General features: G+C 44.3%; 1 protein-coding gene across 7 annotated transcripts in view; it reads left to right on the forward strand.

Annotated features, from left to right (window-relative positions):
• FRMD4A (FERM domain containing 4A) overlaps positions 1–27232 on the forward strand; it is a 664082-nt gene that overhangs the window by 281093 nt on the left and 355757 nt on the right. Inside the window, exon 1 of one of the 7 annotated variants that reach the window (XM_021064218.1) lies at positions 4549–5325. The exons of 3 other annotated variants lie outside the window; for them this stretch is intronic. In XM_021064218.1, the coding sequence (XP_020919877.1) occupies positions 5260–5325 (66 nt within the window). In that variant the 5' untranslated portion in view covers positions 4549–5259. Of the gene's footprint in view, positions 1–4548; positions 5326–22314; positions 23015–27232 lie in introns of those variants that run through there. 3 more of the 7 variants (XM_021064227.1, XM_021064219.1, XM_021064217.1) reach the window with 3 other exon arrangements.

Here is a 27232-nt window from a genome sequence, read left to right on the forward strand (position 1 = left end):
GCCTGTTTTACATAAACAAGCATATCTTTAAAACCCTCTTTCTCATTTTAAGGTAAGATAGAAGCTTGACAGACAAGTACATCGATAGGATATTAATATCAGTCGCTTTTACCTGGATCACTAAGTTTTTTTGCTGTATAAACTGAGTCTTTGGGACATAATTGAGCAATCAAAATAAGAGTCAGAGTTTTTGCTTGAAAAAAAAAAATCTCAGGAATTATTTCATCGTTTCTAATCGCTGCTCACATTCACCAGTGGAGGCACTGAAATGGTTAACTAGATTATCTTTTTTTTTTTTTTTTTTTTCTTTTGTCTTTTTAGGGCCGCACTATGGGCATATGGAAGTTCCCAGGCTAGAGGTTGAATCGGAGCTGTATCTCAGCAGATAGAGCCACAGCCTACGCCACATCAGAGCCGCATCTGCAACCTACACCACACCTCATGGCAACACTGGAACCTTAACCCACGGAGCAAGGCCAGGGATCGAACCCGCAACCTCATGGTTCCTAGTCAGATTTGTTTTCCACGTGCCACGACAGGAACTCCCATAACTAGATTATCTTAATGACGAATTCTGATCACCTGGATTGTGGTCTGATCCACTGCTTAAACCTTCACATGGTTTTGCTGAGTAGAAATTCATGGCACTAGAGTGAACAGAGAACTTTCCAGAAAAACATCTTTGCATATTCAATTGCCTATGGCCTTGGGCTTGCACACCATTGTGCATAATAGAGATTGTCTGATATGACTTGATCCGTGATCTTGTTGAACCGAGGACCTCACCTCTGTGTGGTGCCCACACTCTGCGAGCGGATGATGTGTTTTCAGGATTGCATAATAACGTAGTTCTCTCTAGAAGACTGGTTTGCCCACAGCTTCCCTAGTGAGGGCTGAAGGGAGAATGGCTTCCTGTCTGTACAGGGCATTCAGCCAATCCCTGCTTCCCCAGATTTCTCTTTCACCTGAATCGTATCACCAAAATCTTGAGCCTGCCAGGGAAGAGGTTTTTTCCCATGGACTTGGACTCAAAAGAAGGAAATAGTCAATGAGATTCAAGCAGAAAGAAAGTCAACATTTCAAAACATCCCCGCAGGAGTTCCCATTGTGGCTCAGTGTGTTAAGAACCCAACGTAGTGTCCACGAGGATTCGGGTTCGATCCCTGGCCTCGCTCATTGGGTTAAGGATCCTGCTTTGCTGTGAGCTGTGGTGTAGGTCCCAGATGTGGTGTTGCTGTGGCTCTGGTGTAGGCCAGCAGCTACAGGTCCAATTCAACCTCTGGTAACCTCCATATGCTGCAGATGTGGCCCTAAAAATAAAAAATAAAAAAAAATAGAATAGGGTTACTAAAAACAACTTCCACATTCCACCCACCCAAGCCATCTTTTGCTCAAGCTCATATATTGATAAGCACTGATGCCTGTGAGCTTGTCTTGCCATAATGCACCTTCAGCAGTTTCCCTGCCTTAGGACCAGCGTTATCCTGCTGCCTCCAGGCACCTGATTTACTCCCTGTGGTTCGCATCATCCACTAACACTGGAATGCATACCAGATGCCTGATATGAATGATCCACAACCCACCACTAATTTTCTCATTCTCTCTTCACGTTAACTCTCTTCTGGTCACTTTTCCCCTTTGGAAACTGTTAAGGTGGCTTGGTTCCTAAAAGTGGGATGTTGTTGATACATCCTCCCTACAGCTCTCGCTCAAGAATACAAGCCACTCACACGGCTCAAATTATGCACAGTCTCTTGGCCCTGAAGTTTGCTGCTTATATGCTAAGAGAAGCCATACCTTGGATGCCCTTAAAACTATATAAAATCATTGCTGGGACTGAGGTTCCCTTTCATGAAACATATGCTCACTTTTCCATCACCTGATCCTGTGTCCATCCCAGAAAGGGGATTAATGAAATCCACATATATTTTCTATGAAATTCCAGACTTTAGAAATGCTTCATCCAAATCGAGGTCCTACTGTATAGCACAGGGAACTATAGCCAACCTTTTGTGATAGAATATGATGAAGATAATATGAGAAAAAGAGAGAGAGTGTGTTTGTGTATGACTGTCACTTTGCTGTAGAGCAGAAATGGACACATTTTAAATCAACTATACTTTAATAAAAATTAAAATTAAAAATTAGGGCACAGCAGAAACGAATCTGACTAGTATCCATGAGGATGCAGGTTTGCTCCCTGGCCTCACTCAGTGGGTTAAGGATCCAGCATTGCCATGAGCTGTGGTGTAGGTTGCAGATGCAGCTCAGATCCCATGTTGCTGTGGCTGTGGCTGCGGCGTAGGCTGGCAGGTGCAACTCTGATTTGACCCCTAGCTTGGGAACTTCCATATGCTGCACTTGCTGCCCTAAAAAAGAAAATGAAATAAATATTTTAAAAAACAGATTGAATTCTTAAGGTAAGGGGCTCAAGAAAACCTAATTTTGAAGGCTGTTTCTGAAAATCTCAGGAGACAGAACAATATTGCTGCATATATATATATACACACATATATATATACACACACATATATATATACACATACACACACACACACACATATATATATACACACACACACACACACATATATATACACACACACATACACCCCTCCTCTCCAGCAGGCTCCTAGTTATGTGGCCAATTGTTGACCCATCGCTCTCTCACCTGGTGAGAGAAGGCACTTGGTTTTTTGAGATCCTTCAAGACGGCTATAATTTTAACAAAAGACGGCAAGACATCAGCCGGTGTGCATTCTGTGCGGCTGACATCCTTTGTTCTGGTCCTCGCATCCATCGCAGACATGGCAATCACATTAGCTCATTGGGAGGTCTGCGAATAGGAGTTCGCCCATTGGGGAAATATATTTTCTGTACATTCTTGGCTATTGGGGCCATTTATCACTGCACTGCCACCCCCTCCCTGGTGCCTTTGCCTAACAAGAGACGCTTGTCATGAAGCCCACTCTAATTCCCCTATTAGAGGACTGAAAACAGGATCGAAACCCTAATTCAAAGAACATTTATGTACAATTTATGACTGACTGTCAAGCTAAACTACTCTGACAGACTCCAAATCTGCTTTATAAATAATATGATGCATTTTATCAGTTTTTTTTTCTCTTGGTCTTTTAGTTTATCCTTGCTTTGTTTAAATGTTATCTGCTGAGTTAAGTGGGTCTGAATCTCCTTTGGGAAAATGAAAATTCATGGGAAGATACTAAATTGGAGCATTTCAGCTGTTCCCACTTTAGAGAGCCCTGAAAAGAAAGGGGAGGGTTTTCACATTTGTGTTTCCTTCTCCATTCCATGTGGGCCACCTTCTTCTTTGGCAACAATATTTTTTTTTTTTTTTTGTCTTTTGTCTTTTTTTGTTGTTGTTATTGTTGCTATTTCTTGGCTGCTCCACGGCATGGAGGTTCCAGCTAGGGTTGAATCGGAGCTGTAGCCACGGCCTACGCCAGAGCCAGCAACGTGGATCCGAGCCGCGTCTGCAACCTACCCAGCTCACGCAACGCCGGATCGTTACCCACTGAGCAGGCAGGACCGAACCCGCACCTCATGTCCTAGTCGGATTCGTTACCACTGCGCCACGACGGAATCCTTTGGCAACAATATTAACTGTTACGGAGTTCCTCCGGTGGCCTGGCAGTGAAGGATCCGGTGTTGTCACTGTTGTGACGCAGGTTCGATCCCTGGCCCAGGGATGGCCAAAACAAACAAACAAACAAACAAATAGAAAAACCTGTTAGGTGTTCACTCCCTGTTTGGAGTCACAGGCTAGAATTTGCAGGGACCATTTCAGTCCAGCAGTTGTTTAGGGAACAGGACAGAACTCGCTCGTAGACCAGGACTGTTGCTGTTTGGACAGTCACAGGGAGGACGGTCACCATAGGCTTGACAACCAAGTGCTCCTGAGAGATTTACTCATGCTTGAAAACTTGTCCAAAGCAGTGGTCTTTCTTAAGATATAAGATTTCAGCCTTAAAGGGGAAAGAAGTTCTGATAGAGGCTACAGTATGGGTGAAACTTGAAAACCTTGGGCAAAGTGAAAGAAGCCAGATGCAAAAGGACAAATATTGTATGATTCTACTTATATGAGGTTACCCAGAATCGCCCAATCCATAGAGACAGAAAGTAGAACGGTGGGTGCCGGGGGCTCAGGATGGGACGGGTAGGGGGTTGTTGTTTAATGGGTGAAGAGGTTGAGTTCTACAGGATGAAAGGAGTCCTGGAAATTTCCTGCACAGCAACGGGAATGTACTTAACATTTCCAAACTATGCACGTCAACGTAGTCACGATGGTCAATTTCATGGTATGCATATTATACCAAATTAAAATCGTTTAAGTGAAAAAAAAGAAGAGGAAGCAAAACTGGGGAGTCAGAAAAGGAGAAATGGCCTTTGCAAGATTTTGGTGGACAGTCCTTCACTGGCAGCAGCTTGAGGAGTTGACACAGGAGATTAAATTTTGTCCTTGATGTTTATCTACTTTTGCAGAGGAGGGGGGCTGGGATGATGGGGGACCGGGGAGGGTCTGGGGATCTAATAATATTCTGAGGAAAAATTTCGTTTCCTTGTTTTTCACGAGACTATGTGCTTTTCTGTCAGCGTATACAGAACAAGGTCTGATGGGTGTTTTACAAAGACCCATTGATGGCGTGTCTGTGTGAACTGCCCTAGCATTGGTCACAGCCAACTTCTGTGGGACCCACTGCCCCCGTTCTACAATACAGTCCAGTGTGTATGGCCATTTAGGAAAGGTCACAAATGAACTGAGAAATAGGCTGGAGTCAAAAACATGTGCCCCTATAAATATCAGAGTCAGACGGTTTATTCCATTTTTTCCCCACTCTTCCCTCCTCACCCCATCTCGCTGCCTCTTTCTCTTTCACCCACTGTCAGGTTTCCCTGCCTCTCCCACAGCACTTGGACTGTGAAGTCACCAAGAGCCAGGCAGGGGCTGAATTCTTCACCTGATGACATCACTGTTCACCCAGCCTGGTCCCACAGCATCCTCAATACCTCTCTTTATCCCCCCACCCCCACCGCCACCAGCAATCCTCTAAGATTTCTGGCTACAAAGCTCCAGCTGTTCAGCCTGCGATGCTCTGTTCTGTTTCGAGGGTTTCTACTTTCCATTAGCGGCGACTTTGCCCGGTGACTCAGTTGGACTCCGGCCGAGTATTTCCTGAGCTGAGGAGTTGGCTGGTTTGGGCCGTTGGCGGGGCCTGATCACCCAACGGATCGTTCGTTATGACTTTAGCTGCCAAACTGGAGGACTTTGAGGTGACGCTGGAACACCTGCTCATGGACGTGTTTGTAAGTAAAGGCTTTCACTTCTTCCATTAACAGTAAACCCTCCTCTGCCACCCCCCGAGGCCTTCTGTCCCCATCACTGAGTCCCCATGGTCCAGTCCTCTGCGCCGCTGTTTCTTCCTCCTGTGCTTTTGGCGGGGAGCAAACCGTAAAGTCACTAAATGCCTGAGCCACGCAGGATGGTCCATGCAGATCACATGGCAGAGAAACGGCTTTGACAATCAAGCAATGTGCAAAAGTCAGAATGAATGGGGTGCAGAAAACATTGGCCAGAATAGACAAAAGCAGCTTCAATAGGCATTGCTGGCAGAATCAGATTTGTGCATAAGGTGAAGCGCTCGGTCCAGAAAAGAAGGGGGAGGGTGGGCTGAAAATCTGTATTTTTCAGTTGGAGAAAACTGAGGGCAGGGTAGAGTAAGAATTTCCTCTCCAGCGCCTGGATCATTGCCTCTTTCATAGGTTTTAGGTCACCAAGGCTTCCTCAGGAGTTGGTTTGATGGGATGAGGCTGTTTGAATGACTTGCTTTTAAAGAAAAAAGCAGCTGTCAAGGACACTTCAGTGCCTATGATGAGTTCAGACACAAAATCATTGAAAATCCCTGGCGTTCATAGCAACCTCAACAGCGTTCCTACCCCACACTGACCGCAGTCTTTCTCAGTCTTTCCTCAGGGTTTTCTGTCGGTGATAGGTCTGTTTTGTGTTCTTGGTGGGGGGTTGGGGAACTCCAGGTTCTGTGAAGCATGCAGGTGGTAAGGCAGCTGAGAGGGGTTTCTGCTTCCAAGAACAACACTGGCTCTGCCCTGGGAAAGACAGCTGTGGTCCATTTTGAGGACAACCCAGTCTGCATCTCGAATCTGGAAAAGGCTCCTAGAGGACTGGCTCTTTTCATGCCATACATCACTGAGGCCCTTTCAGAAACCTTTGAGGGAACGGTGTGTTTTGGCAGATGTGAGAGTCTGGGGCTTTTTTTTTTTTTTTTCTTTATTAATTTATAATTTGTCTTCCAATTGAGGCAACGTGATGCTGGCAGGATTCCCGGAGGGAAGCAGCCTTTCCAGGGCTGGGTACCGAGATCTCAGCAATTCGCAGCCGTTCTGATCGTAGGGTCGGGAAGTTATGCCTTAATGAGGAAAGTGTTAAGAATGGAGAGGGGCCTTCTAGGTTTCCAGTGACAGCCAGCATCCCAAGTACTTTATCCCAAGTATAGATAGAGATTGAAGAGCAGGATGAGGGAGTTTCTCAGAGAGCCAGTATCTTCTGCCCAGCCACCACAGACTGCCATGGCCGGGCTGGTGGTGGGTGGGAAGGGTCTCGGGCCGGGGCGGTCTGTGCCTAACAAAGCATTGGTGTGAGTTTGGTTTGGGGAGGAGGAGGAATTACTCAAGGAGTTGTCTTCTTTAAATACCACAAAGTCATTAATGCATTGCCCTGCTCTCCTTAAACTGCCCCCACACCCACACTATTTCCCCACTACTTCCACCTCCATAATCTTGTCTGGAAGCTCCTAGGAGGGATTGTGGTCACATACTCCATCCTTTTCGGTGGGATTGCAGTCACATACTCCATCCTTTTCGGTAAACCTAACCCATCATTTCTTGGCCCCGGTTTAGGTCCTCTCACTTGGACTCACAATTAATTATTCTCCTGCATCCAGTGTTTCTCCTCCAGTTCATCCTACCATTATCATCTCAAGAGCAACCTCCCCATGCTCTGTTTTTTAATTAATAAAAAATGATTTTATTTTTAAATTAAATTTATTTTTATTAGAGTATAGTTGATTTATAGTGTTGAGTCAATTTCTGCTGTGCAGCATAGTGACTCATATATATATATACACATATATATGTGTATATATATATGTGTGTGTGTGTATATATATATATATATGTATATATATATATTCTTTTTCTCATATTGTCTTCCATCATGGTCTATCCCAAGAGACTGGATATAGTTCCCTTTGCTATACAGTGGTCCCTCATTGCTTTGCATTCTAAATGTAGCAGTTTGCATCTACCAACCCCAAACTCCCCATCCATCCCACTTCCTCCCCCTTTCCCCTTGGCAACCACAAGTCTGTTCTATACGTCCAGGAGTCTGTTTCTGTTTTGTAGATAGGTTCATTTGTGCCATATTTTAGATTCCACTTATGTGATATCATAAACTATTTGTCTTTCTCTTTCTAACTTCACTTAGTAGGAGAATATCTAGTTGCATCCATATTGCTGCAAATGACATTATTTTGTTCTTATTTATGACTAATATCCATTGTATATATGCGCCACATCTTCTTAACCCATTCATCTGTCGATGGACAAATAACCATTAAACATCAAAAAATTAAAGATATAAAAATAGTAAAAGAAAATAATAATAATTTTAGACTATTTTTTTGGCTTCATAGCAAAACTGAGCAGAAAGTACAAATATTTCTCACATACCTCTGTCCCCACACCCTCACAACATCCACCATGATGGATAGCCACATAAGAGTGTTACATTTGTTAAAACTGATGGACCTACATTGATAGGTCATTGTCATTCAAGGTCAGTATTTTACATTAGGGGTCACTCTCGGTGTTGTTTGGACAAGGATATGATGATGTGTATCCACCACTCATGATAGTTTCACTGTCCTAAAAATCTTCTGTGTTCTACCTGTTTACCCATCCTTCTGCTCTGATGCATGGCAACCACCAATCTTTTTACTATTTCCATAGTTTTGCCTTTTCCAGGATGTTACAGAGTTAGAATCAAAATATTTCCCCTTTTCAGATTGGCTTCTTTTACTTAGCACTATGAATTTAAGTTTTCTCTTTTTCTTTTCATGGCTTGATAGCTCATTTATTTTCAGTGATGAATAATATTCCATTGTCTGGATGGACCACAGTTTATTCATTCACCTACTGAAAGACAACTTGTTTGCTTCCAAGTTTGGGCAATTATGAATAAACTACTATAAGCGTCCATGTGCAGATTTTTGTGTGGGCATAAGTTTCAATTCATTTGAGTAAATACCAAGGAGCTTGATTGCTGGATTGTATGGTAAGACTCTACTTAGTTTTGTGAGATATTGCCAAATTGCCTTCCAAAATGGTTGTGCATTCCCATCAAATGGGAACTCCTATTACAACATTTGGTGTTATCAGTGTTTTGGATTTTGGCCAATATACTAGGTATGTAGTGGTATCTAATTGTTGTCCTGATTAGCACTTCCTTAATGATATATGATTTTGAACATCTTTTCACATGCTTACTTGCCATCTGTGTATCTTCTTTGGTGAGGTGTCTGTTCATGTCCTCTGTCTATTTTTTAATCTGGTTGTTTGTTTCTAATTGTTGAGTTTTAAGGGTTCTTTGTATATTTTGGATAACAGTCTTTGTCAGATTTGTCTTCTATAAATATTTTCTCCCAGTCTATGGATTTTTTTCTCATTCTCTAGATTGTAGAGAATTGATATACCTTCCTCCATAAATATTTGGTAGAATTTACCAGTGACTCCATTGATATGAGATATGATCCTGTCCATTGTCCAGTCTACTGATGGAAACATCAAAAGCACTCTTCATTCACCTCATAGTATTTTTGATCACTAGAGTGTCTTTTTGATTCTTTACTAGAATTTCCACCTCTCTGTTTATATAAATCACCTGTTTTTTCATATAGTCAACTTTTTCCATTAACACCTTTAGGATAAAAGTCATTGTTTGTTTGTTTGTTTGTTTAGTTCCAGCATCCCTGCCTATCTGATTTAGTTTCAATATCCCTGCCATATCTGATTCTGGCAATGATGCTTGTTCATTCTCTTCACACTGTATTTCTTGTCTTTGAATATGCCTTGTAATTTCAAGGTGGACATGGTGTACTGAGTTACAGGAACTGTGGTAAATAGGCTTTAATAAAGTGGTGAGGGGTGGGGCATCCTGTAGTCCTATGCAAGGTCTCAGTCTTTTAGTGAGCCTGTGGTCTTTGACTTAGAACTTCACCAGTACTTCTTAGGGATTCTGCCCCAAAGTCAGGTAGTACAGGATGGATGGAGGGGGCTGGAGTTGGTATTTCCCTTCCCCCAAGTAGGGTATGCTCTGATGCAACCTCACCTGTTCAGGCTCTGGTAAAACACTTTCTCCTGAAGGCAGACATGTTAGGAAGAGCAGAATGCTCTGAGGTATCTCTACATGCACATCCCTAGAAAATACTGAGAATGAGCTTTGGCATCACACGGACTTGGGTCTCAATCCAAGCTCAGCACCACTTCCAAGCATTTGATCTTTCTGAGCTTTGATTTCCTCATCAATAAAGTATAGCTCATACTACCCAGGTTAGGATCACAGTGAAGTTTTAAAAGAGGTCATTTAGGGCAAGTGCCCATGGCCATGCTTGATGCAGAGAAAGCACTGGGTGAGTCAGTTGTCTTCTTCCCTTTGCCTTCCCCTACAAGAAGCATCTGTGTTAAGTCCCTAACAGTAAAAAGTAATTTCCCATTTCCTTGCCCGTAAAGCTCTCTCTCACTTTCACCACCTAAACGTCCCCCTTAAATTATCAGGGCTTTTGTTTCTGTCAAAGAAAGTATCACTCCCTGCCACAGCTACATCAACTGTTTCCCCTACCTGCTTCCAAAGTGGTAGGAGGTACCTAGTGTGAACACACTGGGGAGGATGGAGTGCAGGGCAATCTCAGGCTCTCCAACAGGTTTCTCTGTTGAGGCCTTTAAGCAAGGTGACTTTGAGTCACTACCTCCAAGCAGACAGCCAAGGAGAGTGTTTGACCTCCATAGGGGTTAGGAGGATAAAAAAAATCCATATAGGAAGGAGGAGATATGACTTCTGCAGGCCTCTGTCCCCCTCTCAGCCTTGCTAGGGACTACGGGCTTTCTCATATGAGTATAGTTGTCTAGAAAGAATATTTGCATCTGAATCCCATTAGCCTGCCTTAGGTTTCTTCCATAGCTCTCAGCATGCTCATTAGAATGTCATCTTACTATCTCAGGAACAGCTGTTTCCTTATTGACACTTCCTTTCCAGGACGATGAAAGGCCACTAGGGATTTTCGTGGGAATGCAAGGATTCTGTAAGATGAGATAAAAAGACATAGACTAGGTGTTTCATAATTGGTTGTCGCCACTCTGGAGCCCCTGTAGCTGCTGCAGTGCAGCTGAGTTCACAAGAGAAAATGACACACACATAGTGTGTGCACGAGCATACATACACACAAATACACATGACACCACCCTGAAGTAAAGAGCACAAAGGGTGAGATCATTAAAGTGGATGACCCTTCAGGACAGGCTCTGGAATTGATGGCAATGACCCGGCTGGTGTATTTGTCTTTTCCTTTTGTCTGTCGAGCCTCATCTTGTTTCAAATGATTTTAGGTGCCTCTTTCCAAGATCTAGCTTAAAGGTTGTGCATTCAATAGCCATTTCAATAGCAGATCCAGGAAAGAAGAGCCCTGTAACATTCACTGAAGGAAGAGAAACCAGAGAAAATTAAGCTGGTCTCCTGATACATTTGCTTGTTGGATTAAATAACTGAGTATCTAGACTCAAATCTGTCCATTTAAAAAGAGACCAGGCAATTCCAGCTTTTCTTCCACAGCCCATCTTCTGTTGTTGACTTTCCAGCACACATCCTCAAGGCCATCAGTGACTTTCTCATTACTGCCCACTGCTCCTAGGCCTTATCTGGCTCTAACTGCCTAGAACATTCCTTCTTCTCTTTACAATTTCTCATTGTTACCAATGTATTACCTGTGCTTGACTATTTTCATAACATTTTAAAGTTGAAGAGTACTAGAAGACTTATAAAGAAGGACACCAGGTTTCACTTCCCTTCTTTCTATCTCTAAGTCTCTCTCCCCAGGGGTACCCATGGACATTCTCCTTCAACTGTTGCTTCTGGTAGTTACCTCCAGATTTCTCAACCATGTGTTTATACTGTGATTTCTAAATTACCCAGTTTTTGACATTTTTTATGCTGCTATCCTGAAAGATGAGGCTTTCATTTATTTCAAGCCTTACTCCACACCCCTACAAGCACACACTTATCTGTTTCCCCCTCTCTTCTTGATGTATCTGTATCACAGTTTAAATCACAGTTGTATTATGACTACCAAGACATTGTTTACAGTTGAGAAGTATGGTATAGTCTGATTACATACTCTGTATTTTTCAACTTTATGGTTTTCTAGGAGTTAACAGCTGCTTTGTTTTATTGTTCACTTACTTAATATTCTATTGTACCAATCAAGCATTTTTCTCTAAGAGCTTCAATAGATCTACGTTTTTCCTCTCAATTTGGCAAGCTCATCAGATACTCAAAATATTCCATTTTTCTTTTTTCTTTTTCTTTTTTTTTTTTTTTTTTTGAGCCGTCTTTCTTGGATCCCTCCATCCTTCTACACCAATTGGACTAACTCTTTAAATCTCTTGTACAACTGTCTTCTCGAGGCATTTTCTCTCGAATAATTTCCATTATTTTGAGAACTCCCTTTGCACCTGTCCTGTGATCAGTTCTCCTTTTCTTGGAACTCATGCCCCTCTCTTTGTAGGTTTAACTTTCTTTTGCTGTAGATTATCTTCCAATAAACTCCTGAGAAAAGGTGCATAAGAAGTAAAATTTTGTGTTCTTGAATGTCTGCCCTCACACTTGACTAATAACCTGTCTAGTGGTTACCTGTCCAATAGTGAAATCCAGACCTACATTTCCAGGCTTGACACCCCTTTTCAGTTCCAGGTCAAAATATTCAGCTCCAGAAATTCTGTACATCCAGAGCTGCTCATTATCATCTCTCCAAACCCTCCCCTTTTCTTAGGTATGTCTCTTGATTAATAGGACCATCCTTTCTCCAGTCCCTCAGTATAGAGGAACACTGTATTCTTCCTTCCATCCTTTATGACTGCCCAGCATCTTGTATTCAGCCTGTCACCACAGTCCTAGTTCTGGACTTAATCATCACTTGTCTGAGCAGTTGCAGTGTCATTGTAACTGCTGTCTTTTCCTCTAATACACCTTGACCCTCTAAACTTCATCCTTTTTCACTCAAGTTCAAAATATTCAGGAAGATGCTATCACTTCCTTTCAAAAAGTGACTTTTAATGACTCCCTCTTGCAAACAGAATAAGATCTAAAATATATTTTTCTATAGTACGAAAGTCAGAATCTGGTCTCACTGTCATTTCTGACCATGCCTTTTCTCATACACATGATTCCACTGGCTCATTCAAGTTTCACAACAGTCTACTACCTGTATTCATGCTATAGGGGTTTAAAACTCAAATAGAAATGATTACTCCAAGCAAACAGTACAAAAATCCCCTACCTATTCTCATATACACCTAAGAATTTGCCCTTTGAAAGTATTTTGCCCACTTTGGGCAGATTCTGATATTGGGAAATGCTTTGACATTTTAACTTAGGGAAGCTCTCTAGGAAACACTTAAGATAAGCTATATTTCTACAGTGTGAGACTTTTAGACCAGTTTCCTCATATACTCAAATGCTTTCCTTCCCCATCTTGGGGAGATACAGACCATGTGGCTTATTCTAGAGACTCCTGAGAAAATGAGCCATTACCCATGGTAGTGACGTGTTCCTGGGCACAGAAGAGAAGGCAACCTGATCCTCCCCCAAAAAAAAAAATCCTTTTTTGCTGCACCAGAGGGATCACTTAAACCAAGATGAACCATTCTCCTATTGAGGAAAATCACATGTTAAAACTTCTCATCCTGGAAAAAGGAAGCATGGAAAGTAGAAGCAGCTTTAAAACTTAGTCATTTACTGCCCCATACTTAACTGAAATTTGAGAGTTAAGCCCAGTAAAAATAAAAGGTCAACATCCATTGACTGTTTGGAGGTATACTCTATATATTCAGCTAATCCTGGGTAGTCAATACCATAGATAAGGACATTATTTATTTGTCCATTCTAGGTGCAATTACAGAGTTTAACCAGTGCAAGCAGCACTTCATAAGTATAGCAAATCAATGCTAGTTATCAAAATCCATCCACAACCAATAGCACATGAAAAAGGGCTTTGCAAAATGGTCTCGAAAGCCAATCTACATGGCCAGCCCCACACAGGTCAGCTTATTAACTGCTTAATCACAAAGCATCCTGGCAATCTTATTGATTCCTCAGGACCTGGCCATGACATCACTCCTAATGGCACATGCAATAAGCCATTACCACCATGCAGAAGAGCCATTATCCCAGGCTGCAGCCATTGATTGCCTGACTTAGCCCCATGCTGGGAAGGGAAAGGGAGGCTCTAATGGGGACAAATCATATGAAGGTCACATATGAAGAAGATTCCTATAAAGGAATAAAATCCATGTGCTTCTTGCAATCCAGAGTTCTGTCTGCTCCCTCTTTCCATGGGTGAATAATCCTGCTAGCATGCTGATGAGACTGTTATCTGATGATGTCTGTGAAACCAGGTTGCTAAGACAGAATATGGACTAATCCTCCACCCCCAGCCATTTGTATTTTCCACTTAACATCTTCTATGGCTCCATCATTGCCATCAAGATTGAGTGAGATATTCCCTGGTGGCGCAGTGGGTTAGGGATCCAGCATTGTCACTGCTGTGGCTTCGGTTGCTGCTGTGGTGTAAGTTCAATCCCTGGCCTGGGAACTTCTGCATGCCATAGGCCCAACAACAACAACAAAAAGATCGAATGAAATTCTGGGATGCATGATTAGCATGTAAGTTTTCCATCAGAAAATGCTGCATTTTCTTCCCTATCCTAAAAGAATCTGATTTTCTTTTTCTTTCTTTCTTTCTTTTTTTTTTTTTTTTTGTCTTTTTGTCTTTTTTAGGGCCGCATCCACGGCATATGGAGGTTCCCAGGCTAGGGGTCAATCAGAGCTGTTGCTACCGGCCTATGCCAAGCCACAGCAATACCAGATCCGAGCCATGTCTTTCATCTACATCACAGCTCACAGCAATGCCAGATCCTTAACCCATTGAGCAAGGCCGGGGATTGAACCTGCAACCACATGGTTCCTAGTTGGATTTGTTTCTGCTGCACCATGATGGGAACTCCCAGAATCTGATTTTCTTTGTGATGGGATGTATATTTTTGAGTTGATGGAGACAGAGTATCCTGTTCTGGGCTAGTTAATGTTCTACTCTAGTGAAACATCCCCAACAGGGAGTTCTCAAAGTTTGAAGAAGTCTCTTTACCACCCAAAAAGTGGGGCTGAGCTACATGACCTTTAAGAAATTCAGACAGTGGAGTTTCTGTTGTGGCTCAGTGGTTAATGAACCTGGCTAGTATCCATGAGGACACGGTTTCAATTCCTGGTCCTGCTCAGTGGGTTAAGGATCGGCATTGCCATGAGCTGTGGTGTAGGTCGAAGATGCAGTTCGGATCTGGCATTGCTGTGGCTGTGGCATAGGCCAGCAGCCATAGCTCCAATTCGACCCCTTGCCTGGGAACCTCCATTTGCCCTGGGTGTGGCCCTAAAAATAAAGAAAAAAAAAAGAAATTCAGACAGATGAAACATGGATGACATCATCACAGAGTGTGTATGAAGACGGAGAGAGGTAGCTGATAAGATCCAGGAAAACTCTGTGTTGTGTGTGTGTGTGGAGAGAGAGAGAGAGAAATACCTGCTGGGTAAGTGTTTGAGAACCTTCCAGGTGCAACTCGGGTGTAATGCCAGTGCTCTTTTACTCCCACAGAGACCCTCTGGAGCAGAGTTTGAGGAACAAAAGAAAACTCTTCCAATAAGTACCAGGTCTCATATGTCCTCAGTTCTAGGCATACCTAGGAGAGTACAACGGTTCACTGACTGTGAAGCTACTTACAGGGGACCCAGGACAGGTGCCTTCCCTTCTCCATGCCTCAGTTTCTTCATCCTCAGCCAGGGGAAACAAGAAAACCTATTTGATAAGTTATCGTGAGAATTAAATGAATGACTAGAGTGCCTGTAATAGAAGGTCCTGGGTCAGGGGGTTATCATTATTTTCTTAGACACTCAAATAACTGTTGAATGAAAGATATACAGCATAAGCAAAGAAAGGCAATTACAACATTGGACTTGTTTTCTTTGCTTGGGGGGTCATGGAGGAGAACGGTTCAATGAAGCCCAGGGTGAAGCCCAACTAGACAAAGGAAGCTTGAACAGGAAAAAGAGAGAGGGAGTTCCTGCTGTGGTGCAGTTGGTTAAGGATCCGACATTGCTTCAGCTGTGGCATAGGTTGCAGCTACAGCTTGGGTTCAATCCCTGGCCCAGGAACTTTCATATGTCACGAGTGCAGCCAAAAAAAGAAAAGAGAGAGAGAGAGAGGGAAGGAAATGTAGGGAAGGAAAAATTCATTTACCTACTGAAGCTAGCTAAAATTCTACCTGCTGTTTCTTCCAAATGCCTTAGGAGGAGGGAACTCTGTCCAAAGATGGATAGTGCCAACTCTGTTGCATCAGCACAAACCTCATTTCCAACCAAGAGAAACCTAAACTGTCCTGCATAGGGACCTGTGGATAATCCCGCAGGCCCTGGTGACACTAGGGTTGCTCCATGTCATGGTTCTGTTCTTAAGGATATTGGGTTTCATGTTTGGCCTAAATTCCAGCCACTCTTCAAACAGAAAATTAGGGATGTCAGCAGTATTTCTGTTTGCATAGCCTCAGTCACAGCTTACTCTAATAAGACGTGACATGAATTCACCCAGGTTACTGTGTTAGGAGCTAAGGGAAATGGTGCTGGAATGTTGAAGAAAGACAGGCTTCCCTTCTGAATTTCCCTCCCTCCCTCCTGCTGGAGGAATTTTCCAAATTGGCTAGGAATGTGTTGTCTTCATCTGTGTCTGGCTCACTCTCAGCCTGTTTATTCTCTTATCTGTTTTAAATGACCATCAGTGAAAACTCCAACTTCATTCAAGGCTATGGCACTTGCAATCTCCCAGCTCAGGGCTGGTGTGGATGATGCTGGGCTGGGAAAGGTCAGAGAGGTCAGAGCAGGAAAGTCTTTCTCTGGGACCTACAGGTGTGTAAACCCAATCTTGTCCTTGCAGGGTGTCTGGGGGTCCTTTGAAGACCCTGCTCCCCCCCTTCTCCATCACTGGGGTTCTCTCATTGCAGTTCCCAGGCACAAGTGATACCTCTTAATATTCTCAAAGCCAATTCCAATGTGTGTGGTTGGGACAGGGGTGGTCCCACACCAATGATTCTCCAATACCAGCTGGGTGTTTCTACAGGTCAACTTGGTTCAGACTCTCTCTGCCTGGAGACAGCACCAGATCCCATGGGTTGAGGGCTCAGTCCTACAAGACTACCCTCCCCCACTTCAGATACCAATTTCAAGTCCACATTGTCACCTGTGCTTCTGATCAGATGGTTCTAAATCAGACTTTGCTAGAGCAAATCACAGAGCTCAGAAATGCTTTACTTACTTGATTACTGGTTGATAATTAAAAGATAAAACTCAGGAACAGCCAGATAGAAGGGCAACATAGGGCCAGGTATGAATGAACTCACCAATCTCCCCCAGATCTCCAACCCAGAAGCTCTCCAAAGCCCATACTATTGGGATTTTATGGAGGCTTCCGTACTGACTGAACCATTGGTGATCAATTCAACCTCCAGCCTCTCTCCTCTCCCTCTTGGTCAGCAGGTGGGACTGAAAGTTCCGGCCGTCTAATCCCAGCGTCGGTTTCTCTGGGGACCAGCCCCTCCTTAGGTGACCTACGGGCTTCCCAAAAGTCACCCCGTGAACCTAACAAAAGGCAGATTTATCATTCTCAGCACTTAGGAAATTCCGAGGGTTTTAAGAGCTCTGTGCCAGAAAAGAAGACTAAGACCACATTTGTATTTTTGATTATAGATCACAAGCTCCACCTCTCTTCCGGGTGGTCATTTAAAATCGCTTTGGGGAGTTCCCACTGTGGCTCAGTGGGTTAAGCACCCAACATTGTCTCTGTGAGGATGCAGATTTGATCCGTGGCCTGGTTCAGTGGGTTAAGGACTCAGCGTTGCCACAAGCTTTGGTGTAGGTCACAGATGCCGCTCAGATCTGGCATTGCTGTGGCTGGGGTGTGGGCCAGCAGCTGCAGCTCCAAATCTACCCCTAGCCTGGGAACTTCCAGGTGCAGCCCTAAAAAGAAAAAAAGAGAAAAAAAATGAAGTCTCTTCCCAGCAGTCTTCTTTTACACAACACCTGAGCACCTTAGATGAACCAACATGTTGGGGTGGAAGTGACTTCCCTTGGCTGTGCCCGCTGCTCCAGCTGGTCCTTTCCCCTTCGAAAGCTCCCGTGACCCTCCTCGCGGGTGCCTCACAGCCCCTCTCACCCACCAGCCTGAGGGGAGGGGTGGGGCTCCCCCTCCCCTCTCCCCCCCCCCAACCTGCAGGGTGAGGTCAGCTTAGGGCTTCAGACCCTCCTCGAGAGCCTTGGGTGGGGGTGGGGGAAGGGAGGTGCTGCAGCCTAGAAACCACCAGCAAAACTGAGAAGGAGCCCCTTCCTCATCCTGCTCAGTGGACAAGAGGTAGCAGCTTGAGGTGGACCTGAGGAGAAGCATCTCCCCCGTCAGCTTTCCACGGTCTTCAAGTCCTTAGCGTCAGCCAGCGTTTGCTTTTGACTAGAGAAAGAAAGAAAGTGGACTGAAAGGTCAGAGGGACCCTTCTTCAGATTGATTCTGTCCCTCTTTCTGGAAGGACACTTGGGTTCGCTGTCCTGAAACTCACTGCCCTGGGTCCCTGAGCCCCGGCTCACAGGGGCCTCAGGCTGCCCTCTGATACCCCTCCCCCACAGCGTGCCCTCAGTCACCCCTCCCCCAGCCACAGCGTCTTGGTCCTTCTTTGTCCTGTGACCCCCACCTCCTCATTCTGCCAGACAAACACAATCAGGCGGTGCCAGTGGGCCTCCTTAGTGCCAGGGAGTTCATCCACATGGACCTGCCGAGGACCAAAAAGATGGGCCTCCCAAGGGGTCCCCGCAGGCCTGGGCTGGCATCGGGGATAAACCCTGGATTCTGGTATGCCACGCTCACACTGGGCAGGAGGTTGCAATGTCCCCTGTTTCCGTGCCCAGAATTCTCCCAGGAGATCACCCACCCTCCCCAGGGCCGCCCGCACAGCCCCATCACCTGAGCACACACATCACCCCCGTGCGACCTCCCTTCTCCTGCCTCCTGTCATACAGGTGTCACGGGTGTCCCAAAATGCTTTCCCTGTGACAGGCCCTCATCCCCAACCCCCTCCTTCCCCTCCTGCTGTCCCCAACCACGAACACCCTTTTTGTTTGATCCATCTTGCTTCGGCGTGCCAAGACCATTGATTTTCCTGACACGTGTTTCAATCGATTCCTGTGCACTTTCATTCCAGATTTGAATGGGGACACTTCACTGAGATGGGAAGGAAATATTCACAATAAACCAAAAGCTCCACCAGCCTTAAGTGGGGGGCTGTGCCCCAAGGGGCAGGAGAAGCAGCCGCTTCAGGGACTCCAGCAGGGAATGTGTCTTCTCCACCCCACTTCCACAGGGTTTACTGATGTGCCCACTGGCAGTTTCCTTCCCCTCTATCCCGTGCCCATAGGCTGGTCCCTGGATGCCCGGGGAACCCCATCTCCCACCTCCCTGGCAAAGACACGCTGTAAGTAATACAGTCCTTCAGTGGTGTCCACAAGAGACTGCTTCCCGGACTCCCAGGGATACCCAAATCCACGGATGCTCAAGTCCCTGACAGCCGGCCCTCCATATCCACAGGTTCCACATCTGCAAGTTCACCCAACCTCGGATCAGAACCTGTATCCACAATTGGATGCAAGACCCGGGGATCAGGGTGGGGGCTTGTAGTCCATCCCAAAGGCTTTCCTCATGTCCTTGTGTCCTCTTCATCTGGTCCTAAATTCACCATCTCCCAGTCCTTAGTTCCAGGGTCCCTGTCCCCTCAGTGCCAGTCCTCCACGGTTTACCCCCAGATTTCTTCCTTCCCCTCCCTATGTGACTCTGCCCAAAGCTCCATGTCAGGGGGTTGCTTCAGCATGTGGAAGGTCATAGTGTGAGACTAGAAAGGAATAGAAAGAGAGAAGCAAGGTGGTCCCCACCCCCACCCCCTTCTTCACACTGGGCATGGCTGATGGCTCCAGTGGTGATCTGGTCCTGCAGGTGGGCCCACAGGGTCCCCTCAGCCTGAATCTGTGGTGGCCATTCTGTGCTGCCTCCCCAGCTTCTTCCCCAGCTCCTTTGGGCTTCTCGGCTCTTCCATCCCCCGTGCTAAGCTCCAAGGAATACCAAGGCAGTGCTTCCAGAGATACTAGCACTGCTCAATCTAACACCATTCCCTGTACTGAAATTCTCTCTCAGAGTTCCTGCTGTGGCACAATAGGTTAAGAATGTGACTGCAGAAGTTCCCATTATGGCTCAGCAGGTTAAGGTCCCAACATTGTCTCCATGAGGATGCAGGTTCGATCCCTGTCCTTGCTCAGTGGCTTAAGGATCCGGCATTGCCACAAGCTGCTGTGTAGGACACAGTTGCCACTTGGATTCAATCCCTGTCCCAGGAACTTATGTATGCCTTTCATATGCAGGTGCAGCTATTAAAAAAAGAAAGAAAAAGAAAGTCTCTCTCTTTCTATGACTGGTTTTTACCTTTCCCTGACAGGCCCCCTGGATACATCTCCTTTTGAGATTTCTAATGCACTATAATCTGATAAAGTCCTTTGTGGCAGGTGAGAGTGTGATGGACCAAGTCAGGCCCTGAAATCAACCATGTTGGTTTTGGTTTCCATTTAGAATGACGGTTCTAGCTGTGTGCTACCTTGATCAACTTAGTAACCCTCTTTGGGCCCCTGTACCATCCCTTGGAAAAGATGGATAATGAAACTTAATTCTGAGACCTTGGTGACCTTCTAGCACATTACCTGGTGGGGACTCAGTAAACGTTAGTGACCCTCACCTCTCCCAAAGTGGTTGTATCTACAAAGGTATGAGTGCATATCCCCTCCCAGGAAACATATTTGTATAGTAACAATAGTCTTCTGCAAATTAATATTTTAGACTTGATAATTAATTTTAAACATGTTAATCTCAAACACCCATAGTGAGACCATCAGAAAGATCATTTTGAATAAACTGAACTTTCAGAACCTTCAGACCTCTCTGAGGAGGTGCTCCCTACTCTGTGGGGACTGGGGAGGGCTCTCTGTTAGCTGGGAGGAGGCGGGGGTGCTGAGATGAGAAATGATCCTGTCTGCCCCCGACCCTCCCCCACCAAGGGGGAGCAGATGTGTGGGGTTCAGATGTGTGGGAGTCTGGCTGAGGGTTATTTTTGTTTCCATTAACATTCTCTTCTATATGTATTTCAACTTTAATCAAAGGCATATGTTTTCGTTTTATTTGCACTTAGTTCATCAAAGTGTCCCTTATGATCTGAACTATGCCATGAAACCTTAAGCTCTTCAGCGAAACACTCATTAATACCCCTGGGAAACAGGAAGTTGCATTTAGTCAAATATAAATAAATCCAGCTCCCAGGGGCTTTGCTCTGGCCAGGGTCAGGAAAGAGACAGGGACTTCTCCGTTGATCTGATCCATGGCCCGCGCGCCAACTGCACTTGCAAACAGAAATCCCGGGGCTCTGAACAGATAAGGGCTTTGCAAATGTGCCTGTCCTTTGTCCAAAACCGTTTGGGAGTCACACGGGGTTTTATCAAGCAAAGAGAATCTATTGATTTGGCCAAGTAATTGGGTAACATTCCAAGTGTATTTCCACCCCTGAAAGAGTTTGAATCTGGGCAGTGCAGGAGGGAAGCGAGAAAGAGGAAGAAGGGTCTGGAAGCCCAGACCACCTCACCACAGACTCTTTGCAGGTCAGGCTGGAGAACCTTCCATCTTTCCCTGTCTCCCCCCTTCCCTCTCACCCTCTCACTAACTCTCCAACTGCACATATGGAACCCATTACGAACAAAGCCCGATTGTTATATATTTGGAATTTCCCACATCAACTTGATGCTTGCTTTAACTGCCTCTTAATGTGTGTCTGAGTTGGGTGACCAGACCCCCGTCTCCATCCTTCCCCTCCCCTGCCCCCAGGAGCACCCCCTCCCTTTCAGGAGTCTTTTTCCTGATTCGTTTGCAAGGGGTGTAAAAAACTCCACTTTTCGTCCCTGCTGCACCCGCCCCCACTTCCCATCACATTCTTAGAATAAACAGAACTTTCTTTTCCGTCGTTTTCAATAAACGGGTCTGTAGAGAATAAATAAAAGCTTTTCCCAAGGCATAAGAGTGATATTAGGCAAACACCCAAAAGCATGGGATTATTACAAAGGAAGTGGCATTCCTTTCATAAAACCCCAGAACAGAGAGGAGCAGCGGATGCTGAAATATGTTAGGGAAAAAAACAAACAAACAAACAAAAAAACCCAAAACTAAAATACCTTCCATTCTGGGGCTCCTTACTTGTTTTTTCTTTTTAGTGATTTTCTTTGCTGTAGAAATAAGCAGAGTTAGAGAGGAGTAGAGATAGGGGAGATTGCATAAGTGAACAGTATATCAGTAACAAAATATTACAGGAAACTTCCGGTTTTAGAGCATGTGTACCGTCAGTCTGAGAAGCCTGTCTGCCATGGAATTACGCCATCTGATTAGCGAAGAAGAGACCAATGTGATGGGTGAATCTGAGCTTAGACAGTCCTTTTCAGAGCCTCATAAAAATCAAACATAATTTCTTTATGTTTATTGGCACACATAAAAATAAATGCTCTGTAACACAAACATGTAAATGAGGAGCAGCCAAATGCAAGTCTGTCTGCCGTATTTGATTTGATTCGTCTAAGCCATGCGATATAAACATTTTCTCCTCTCCCTCTCTCTTTGTGGACTGCGTTCATATATATAATTCACTGTACGCCTGCATTTATTTTCTGTCCGTTGGAAAGCAGGAAGGAAAAAATATGCATGTCTGATGCTCAGGGTCCTTCTTAAAATTTAGGACTGGGTAGAGGGAGTCTTCCCCCCCCGCCCCCTCCCCCCCGCAAGTCCCCAGTGTGTTATGTCACTGCCCTTCATATTTTTCCTGTGTTGGGAAGAGAGTGAAATCAGAATGCAGGACTGCACATTAATCTCCGCTCCAGATGGTGATATTCCACATAGTCTTTTTAAGGTGAGCATGTGACCTACTGGGCGGCCGAGGGGGCTTTGGAGTCACGTGACGGAACGAATACTACGTCTGATAGGGCTTCGATCAGACAACTGACCTGGTTACCGTCTGGAGCCACGAGAAGCAAAGTTGACATTTCTGGATCACTCCCCCCCAGAAGCGCCACTGGCCTGCTCCTGGGACATGCAGACTCGCCGAGAGCCTGACACGCAGGGGTGGACAGGAGGGAGCCAGGCTGGGCAGCTGGAGGCCCGCTGAAGTTTCTTTCCTCCTCCCCATCCCCCACCTCCGGACACACCACATCTTGACTCATACGGTGGAGAGAGAAAACTCTTTCGGTCATTTGATATTTGGGAAACCTCCAGGAGACGGTAACTTAGTTTGGAGGACGCCTCCATCTCTCCCTTTGCTGGGAACACACACACACACACACACACACACACACACTCACTCTTACTCTTACTCTCACTCACTCACTCACACCCGGCACTACACCATGGTGGTTCAAGCTGCAGTGGCTCCGAATAGATCCCAGAGACTTTTACTGAAAATTCCTTATGGATCGCTGAGAAGACGCAGCGTGGAGAGGGTAAGCGACGTGGCGGGCTGTCTGTTTGTCACCCAGCAATTGCTCCAAAGGAAGGGAGACGTGTCTTTTCATTGTCCATAGCATTCCTTCTGGTAGTCATGTTTTTCCTGAAAAATTCAAATTTGACCGTGGAATACTATGGCCTATGTAATTTTTTCTCTTAAGTAGATAATGATGAGAAATTTGAAACCGATTTTTGTCGGCTGCGCCTGGGGGTGGGGGCAGTTAGAGATGAAATGAGAGAGAAGAGATTGGGGTAGGGACTGCCCTCTGGAAAGTGTGGATGATTTGAGTGCTTGCTGAGAACAACTTTGGGCTGCAAAACCCTGTTTTCTTCCCCCTTGAGTGAAACAGATCCATTAGGGCAACAGTGCTGCAAATGTTCTTTCCTCTGCTAGGTGACAGTGTCATCAGAGGAGGTGATGATGACCTTAGGAGCGCTGAGGCTCTTTGAGGGTTGAAATGATGCACCAGGTTGATTAAAACCCCTCTGTTGTTTTGTTATTGCTGTTTCAAATACCTTGCTATTATTTGGGATTTTTTTGTAATATTATGGATACCTGCTCAAAATTACTCTGTTAATTTGCTGAAAGCATGCTTACTTTATGGTAGCGCCTGCCAGAGAAGATGCCATAAAGCAATAGAGGGATTTGTTCTTCTCTGAGCAGTGATGCAGTTTGGGGGTGTCTGTCGTTAATGCACATCTGGTCAACCTCAGGATGTTGGGCTCGTTGGTGTGGAGACAGAGCCTTCACTCACGAAGGACCCAAGCAGTTTGTGGGTCTCAGAAACCACCAAACCCCTCTGTGAATCATGGCAGGCCCCTCCGTGGGCTATGGATGTCTAGTTAGATGTTTTAGGTTAAGGTGTAATCTAAAATCAATAAGGCAAAGAGCATCACACAAGCCTCTTGTGATAGATAAGCAATCTGCCACATCTTATCAAGGGGAGCGGCATTTAACTCAAGTGATTTTTTCTGGTTTGTATACGTAGTACTCAGTGAATTTTACATTGAAGGAAAACACGATTCAAGCTTTAAAAATACGAGGGGCTATCTAGACTTCCAGCGTTGTTTCCTTGACTTTTGATGAGTTAGATTTTTTTCTTCCTTTTGAGAAATAATGAAAAAACTTCACTTCCTATTCTGGCTGTGTGTAGGTCTTTCTTCAATTATGTGTCCTGTAATCAGGATCATCAACTTAAATGTATTCAGTGCCCGATGTATATTTGCTTTTATACCAAGAGCTTTAGGGTATGGAACCAACAGTTATAGCAAAATTTACAGGGTTATCATTATATTTACAATTTTAGTGTATATTGAACATGATCTTAGGTTCTGGCGAAAATTTTTTGACCTGTGTGGTAACTAACTAATAATATGCTTGATCCCAAAAACCCACTTGGAAATGTTGAATTGCCCATGCTGGAGTTGTACAACATGACTAAGCTAAGGAGAGAATTATCCTACATACATGCACAAAAACATCCATAGTAATCTGTTTAACCACTAGAATCTCCAGATGGGTGTTTCATGCACCATGTGTGTTTAGTAAATCCAGATGTATCCAGTTACCATTTCTGTTATTCGTTTAAGAAAAAGCAACAACACATGAAACAATGTCATATATAAAACACGTCTATTGTTGTACGTGTTGGTGTCGCTTACATTCAAGATGTAGACCCGTGTCCTGCCCTTGGGCATGAACCAGTGTTACCCAGGCTTTAGGAGTCTGATCTCAAAGCTTCTGGGCCTTAACAGAAGCACTCCATCCTTGGAGCATCCAATGCCCTATTAATCTCCATTGCTAGCTGTAAAGCCGGGTGGCTGGGTCACTGTCACTCACAAGAGGAGCCCCTTTGTGTTCCTATGAGCCCTCCACCACAGGGGAGAGGGAAACTAATTGGAATCTATGATGTCATGTCAATTTCAATTGGATGTTTTATGCCATTGCTGATTTTATGACAATTTTAAGAATCAGAGTCATCTATTTCTATAAGAGGGGGCAGGAAAGGTGAGAAATGGCATCTGCTTTCAGGGAAGGCACTGAGAACCAGTATTCTTTTCTTGGGACTCCCTGGATTAAAAGCAATGACAGCTTTCTTGATTACATCAGCAGCCTAGAAGGTGCCAGACAACCGAGTGATTTCTATGGTCTCATGATATTTAATAATGGTGAGACCTTGCATTTCTAGAACACCGTTGCCCCAGTGAACTTTCTTATCTGTTACTTCCCTTTATAATTGGGTGTAGCTAATAGGGCACAGAGAATGGGGATCATTACCCTTGTCCTGTGGGAACAGGGAAACCAAGGCATGTGAGATTCAATCTTCTGTCTAGGGATATACAGTCAAGGACAAAGCAGAACCTAAATCTAGGGGCCTGGTATCTTACATCCCAGCCCTTGAGCCCAGATTTGCTCCCTGGGGGCGCTTTGACGTTGCAGCCTGGCCCTGAGAGATGGGTTACCTCCACTTGTCACTAGTACTTCACAGGAAATCAAACTTACCCAAGGCAGGGATGCTGACAACCAAAGAGAAGAACTTGTGATGTCGTGCCCAGACAGTCATGTGCCCCTAGGTGTCCAGGGTTAAATAATGGCTTCCATTTTCCAACTGATTAGAAGCTGAGTTGAAAAAACAGAAATGCACCTTTCTAACTCTGCTACTTGGACAGCTGTCAAATCCTGATTACAAAAGCACTCAGGCTGGGAGACCAAGCCTAGCTCTTGTTCATGTGTTTCACACACAACCATCAACCCATCACTGTGCTAGGCAGGGCAGGAAAAGAAATCTAAGAGGCTGTGTTTGGTATCTGAGATTTGAAACAGCTGAATAATTGAAACAGTTATAAGTCAATACAATAGGGCTCTGATCCAACTACAAAATAAGTGGGGAAGATGACTTAGATGAGACAGGAAGAAACCAGGTGAGGTGGAAAGAGTGGGGCTTGCACTGAACTGTCCCAAGAAACAAGAGCCTTATTATCTACTAATTGTGTGACTTTGGCCAGGACTCACACTGTCTCAGCCTGGTTTATTCATCTGCATTTCCACCTTTGAGGATGGCTGTTAAGATGTATGTATGTAAGGCCTTGTCATGATAGCTGTCATGTAGAAAGAAAGCAATCATCAGTGATGGGCATTTTTAAAATTTTTATTTTATTGAAGTAGAGTTGATTAACAATATTGTGTTAATTTCTACTGGATGCAAATTGATTCAGTTATATACATATGACATATGTTATACTCTTTTCCATTATGGCTTATCACAGCATATTGAATATAGTTCCCTGTGTTCTGTAGCAGAACTTTTCTCTTTATCCAATCTATATATAATAGTTTGCATCTGCTAATCTCAGACTCCCAATCCCTCTCTCCCCCTTGGCAACCACAGTCTATTTTCTATATCTGTGGGTCTGTTTCTGTTTTGCGGATAGGTTCATTTGTATCATATTTTAGATTCCACGTATGAGTGATATCATATGGCACTTGTCTTTCTGACTTACTTCACTTAGTATAATAATCTCTAGGTCCATCCATATTGCTGCAAATGGTGTTATTTCATTCTTGTTTATGGCTGAGTAGTATTCCATTGCATATATATACCACATCTTCTTTATCCATGCATCTGTTGATGGACGTTTAGGTTGTTTCTGTGTTCCTGACTATTGTAAATAATGTTGCTGTGAACATAGGAGTGCATTTATATTTTTGAATTATAGTTTTGTCTGGATATATGCCCAAGAATGGGATTGTTGGATCATATGGCAACTCTATTTTTAGTTTTTTGAGGAGCCTCCATAATGTTTTCCATAGCAAATGTACCAATTTACATTCATTGGACATATCTTTGCTAACCTTTGAATAGAGGAACACTTAGCTTATATTTTTAATAACCAATAGCCTTTTACACACACTCTTAATCACATTTTACTGTCACTGAGAGAAGTCCTTTAAGAGATATTCACCCTATAAAGCCAAGACAGAAGTATTTGCTGGTAATAACTTCCATTGGACTCCCAATTTTATGTAAAACATGAAAAACAGAGTGTTTCAAATTCATTGCACACCAATGCCAAGTAACTAAACTTACTCAAACCCAGATACTTCTATAGGGCTTTTTCCTTCTAGAATTGTAAAGGTAAACAAGAACTTCATGGAAAATTCTAATGAAGGGAAAAACATATCCATACAAATTGTTAAGGAAAGGGCAAATGTA

The sequence above is a fragment of the Sus scrofa genome, chromosome 10 (assembly GCF_000003025.6).
Source record: "Sus scrofa isolate TJ Tabasco breed Duroc chromosome 10, Sscrofa11.1, whole genome shotgun sequence".
NCBI lineage: Eukaryota > Metazoa > Chordata > Mammalia > Artiodactyla > Suidae > Sus > Sus scrofa.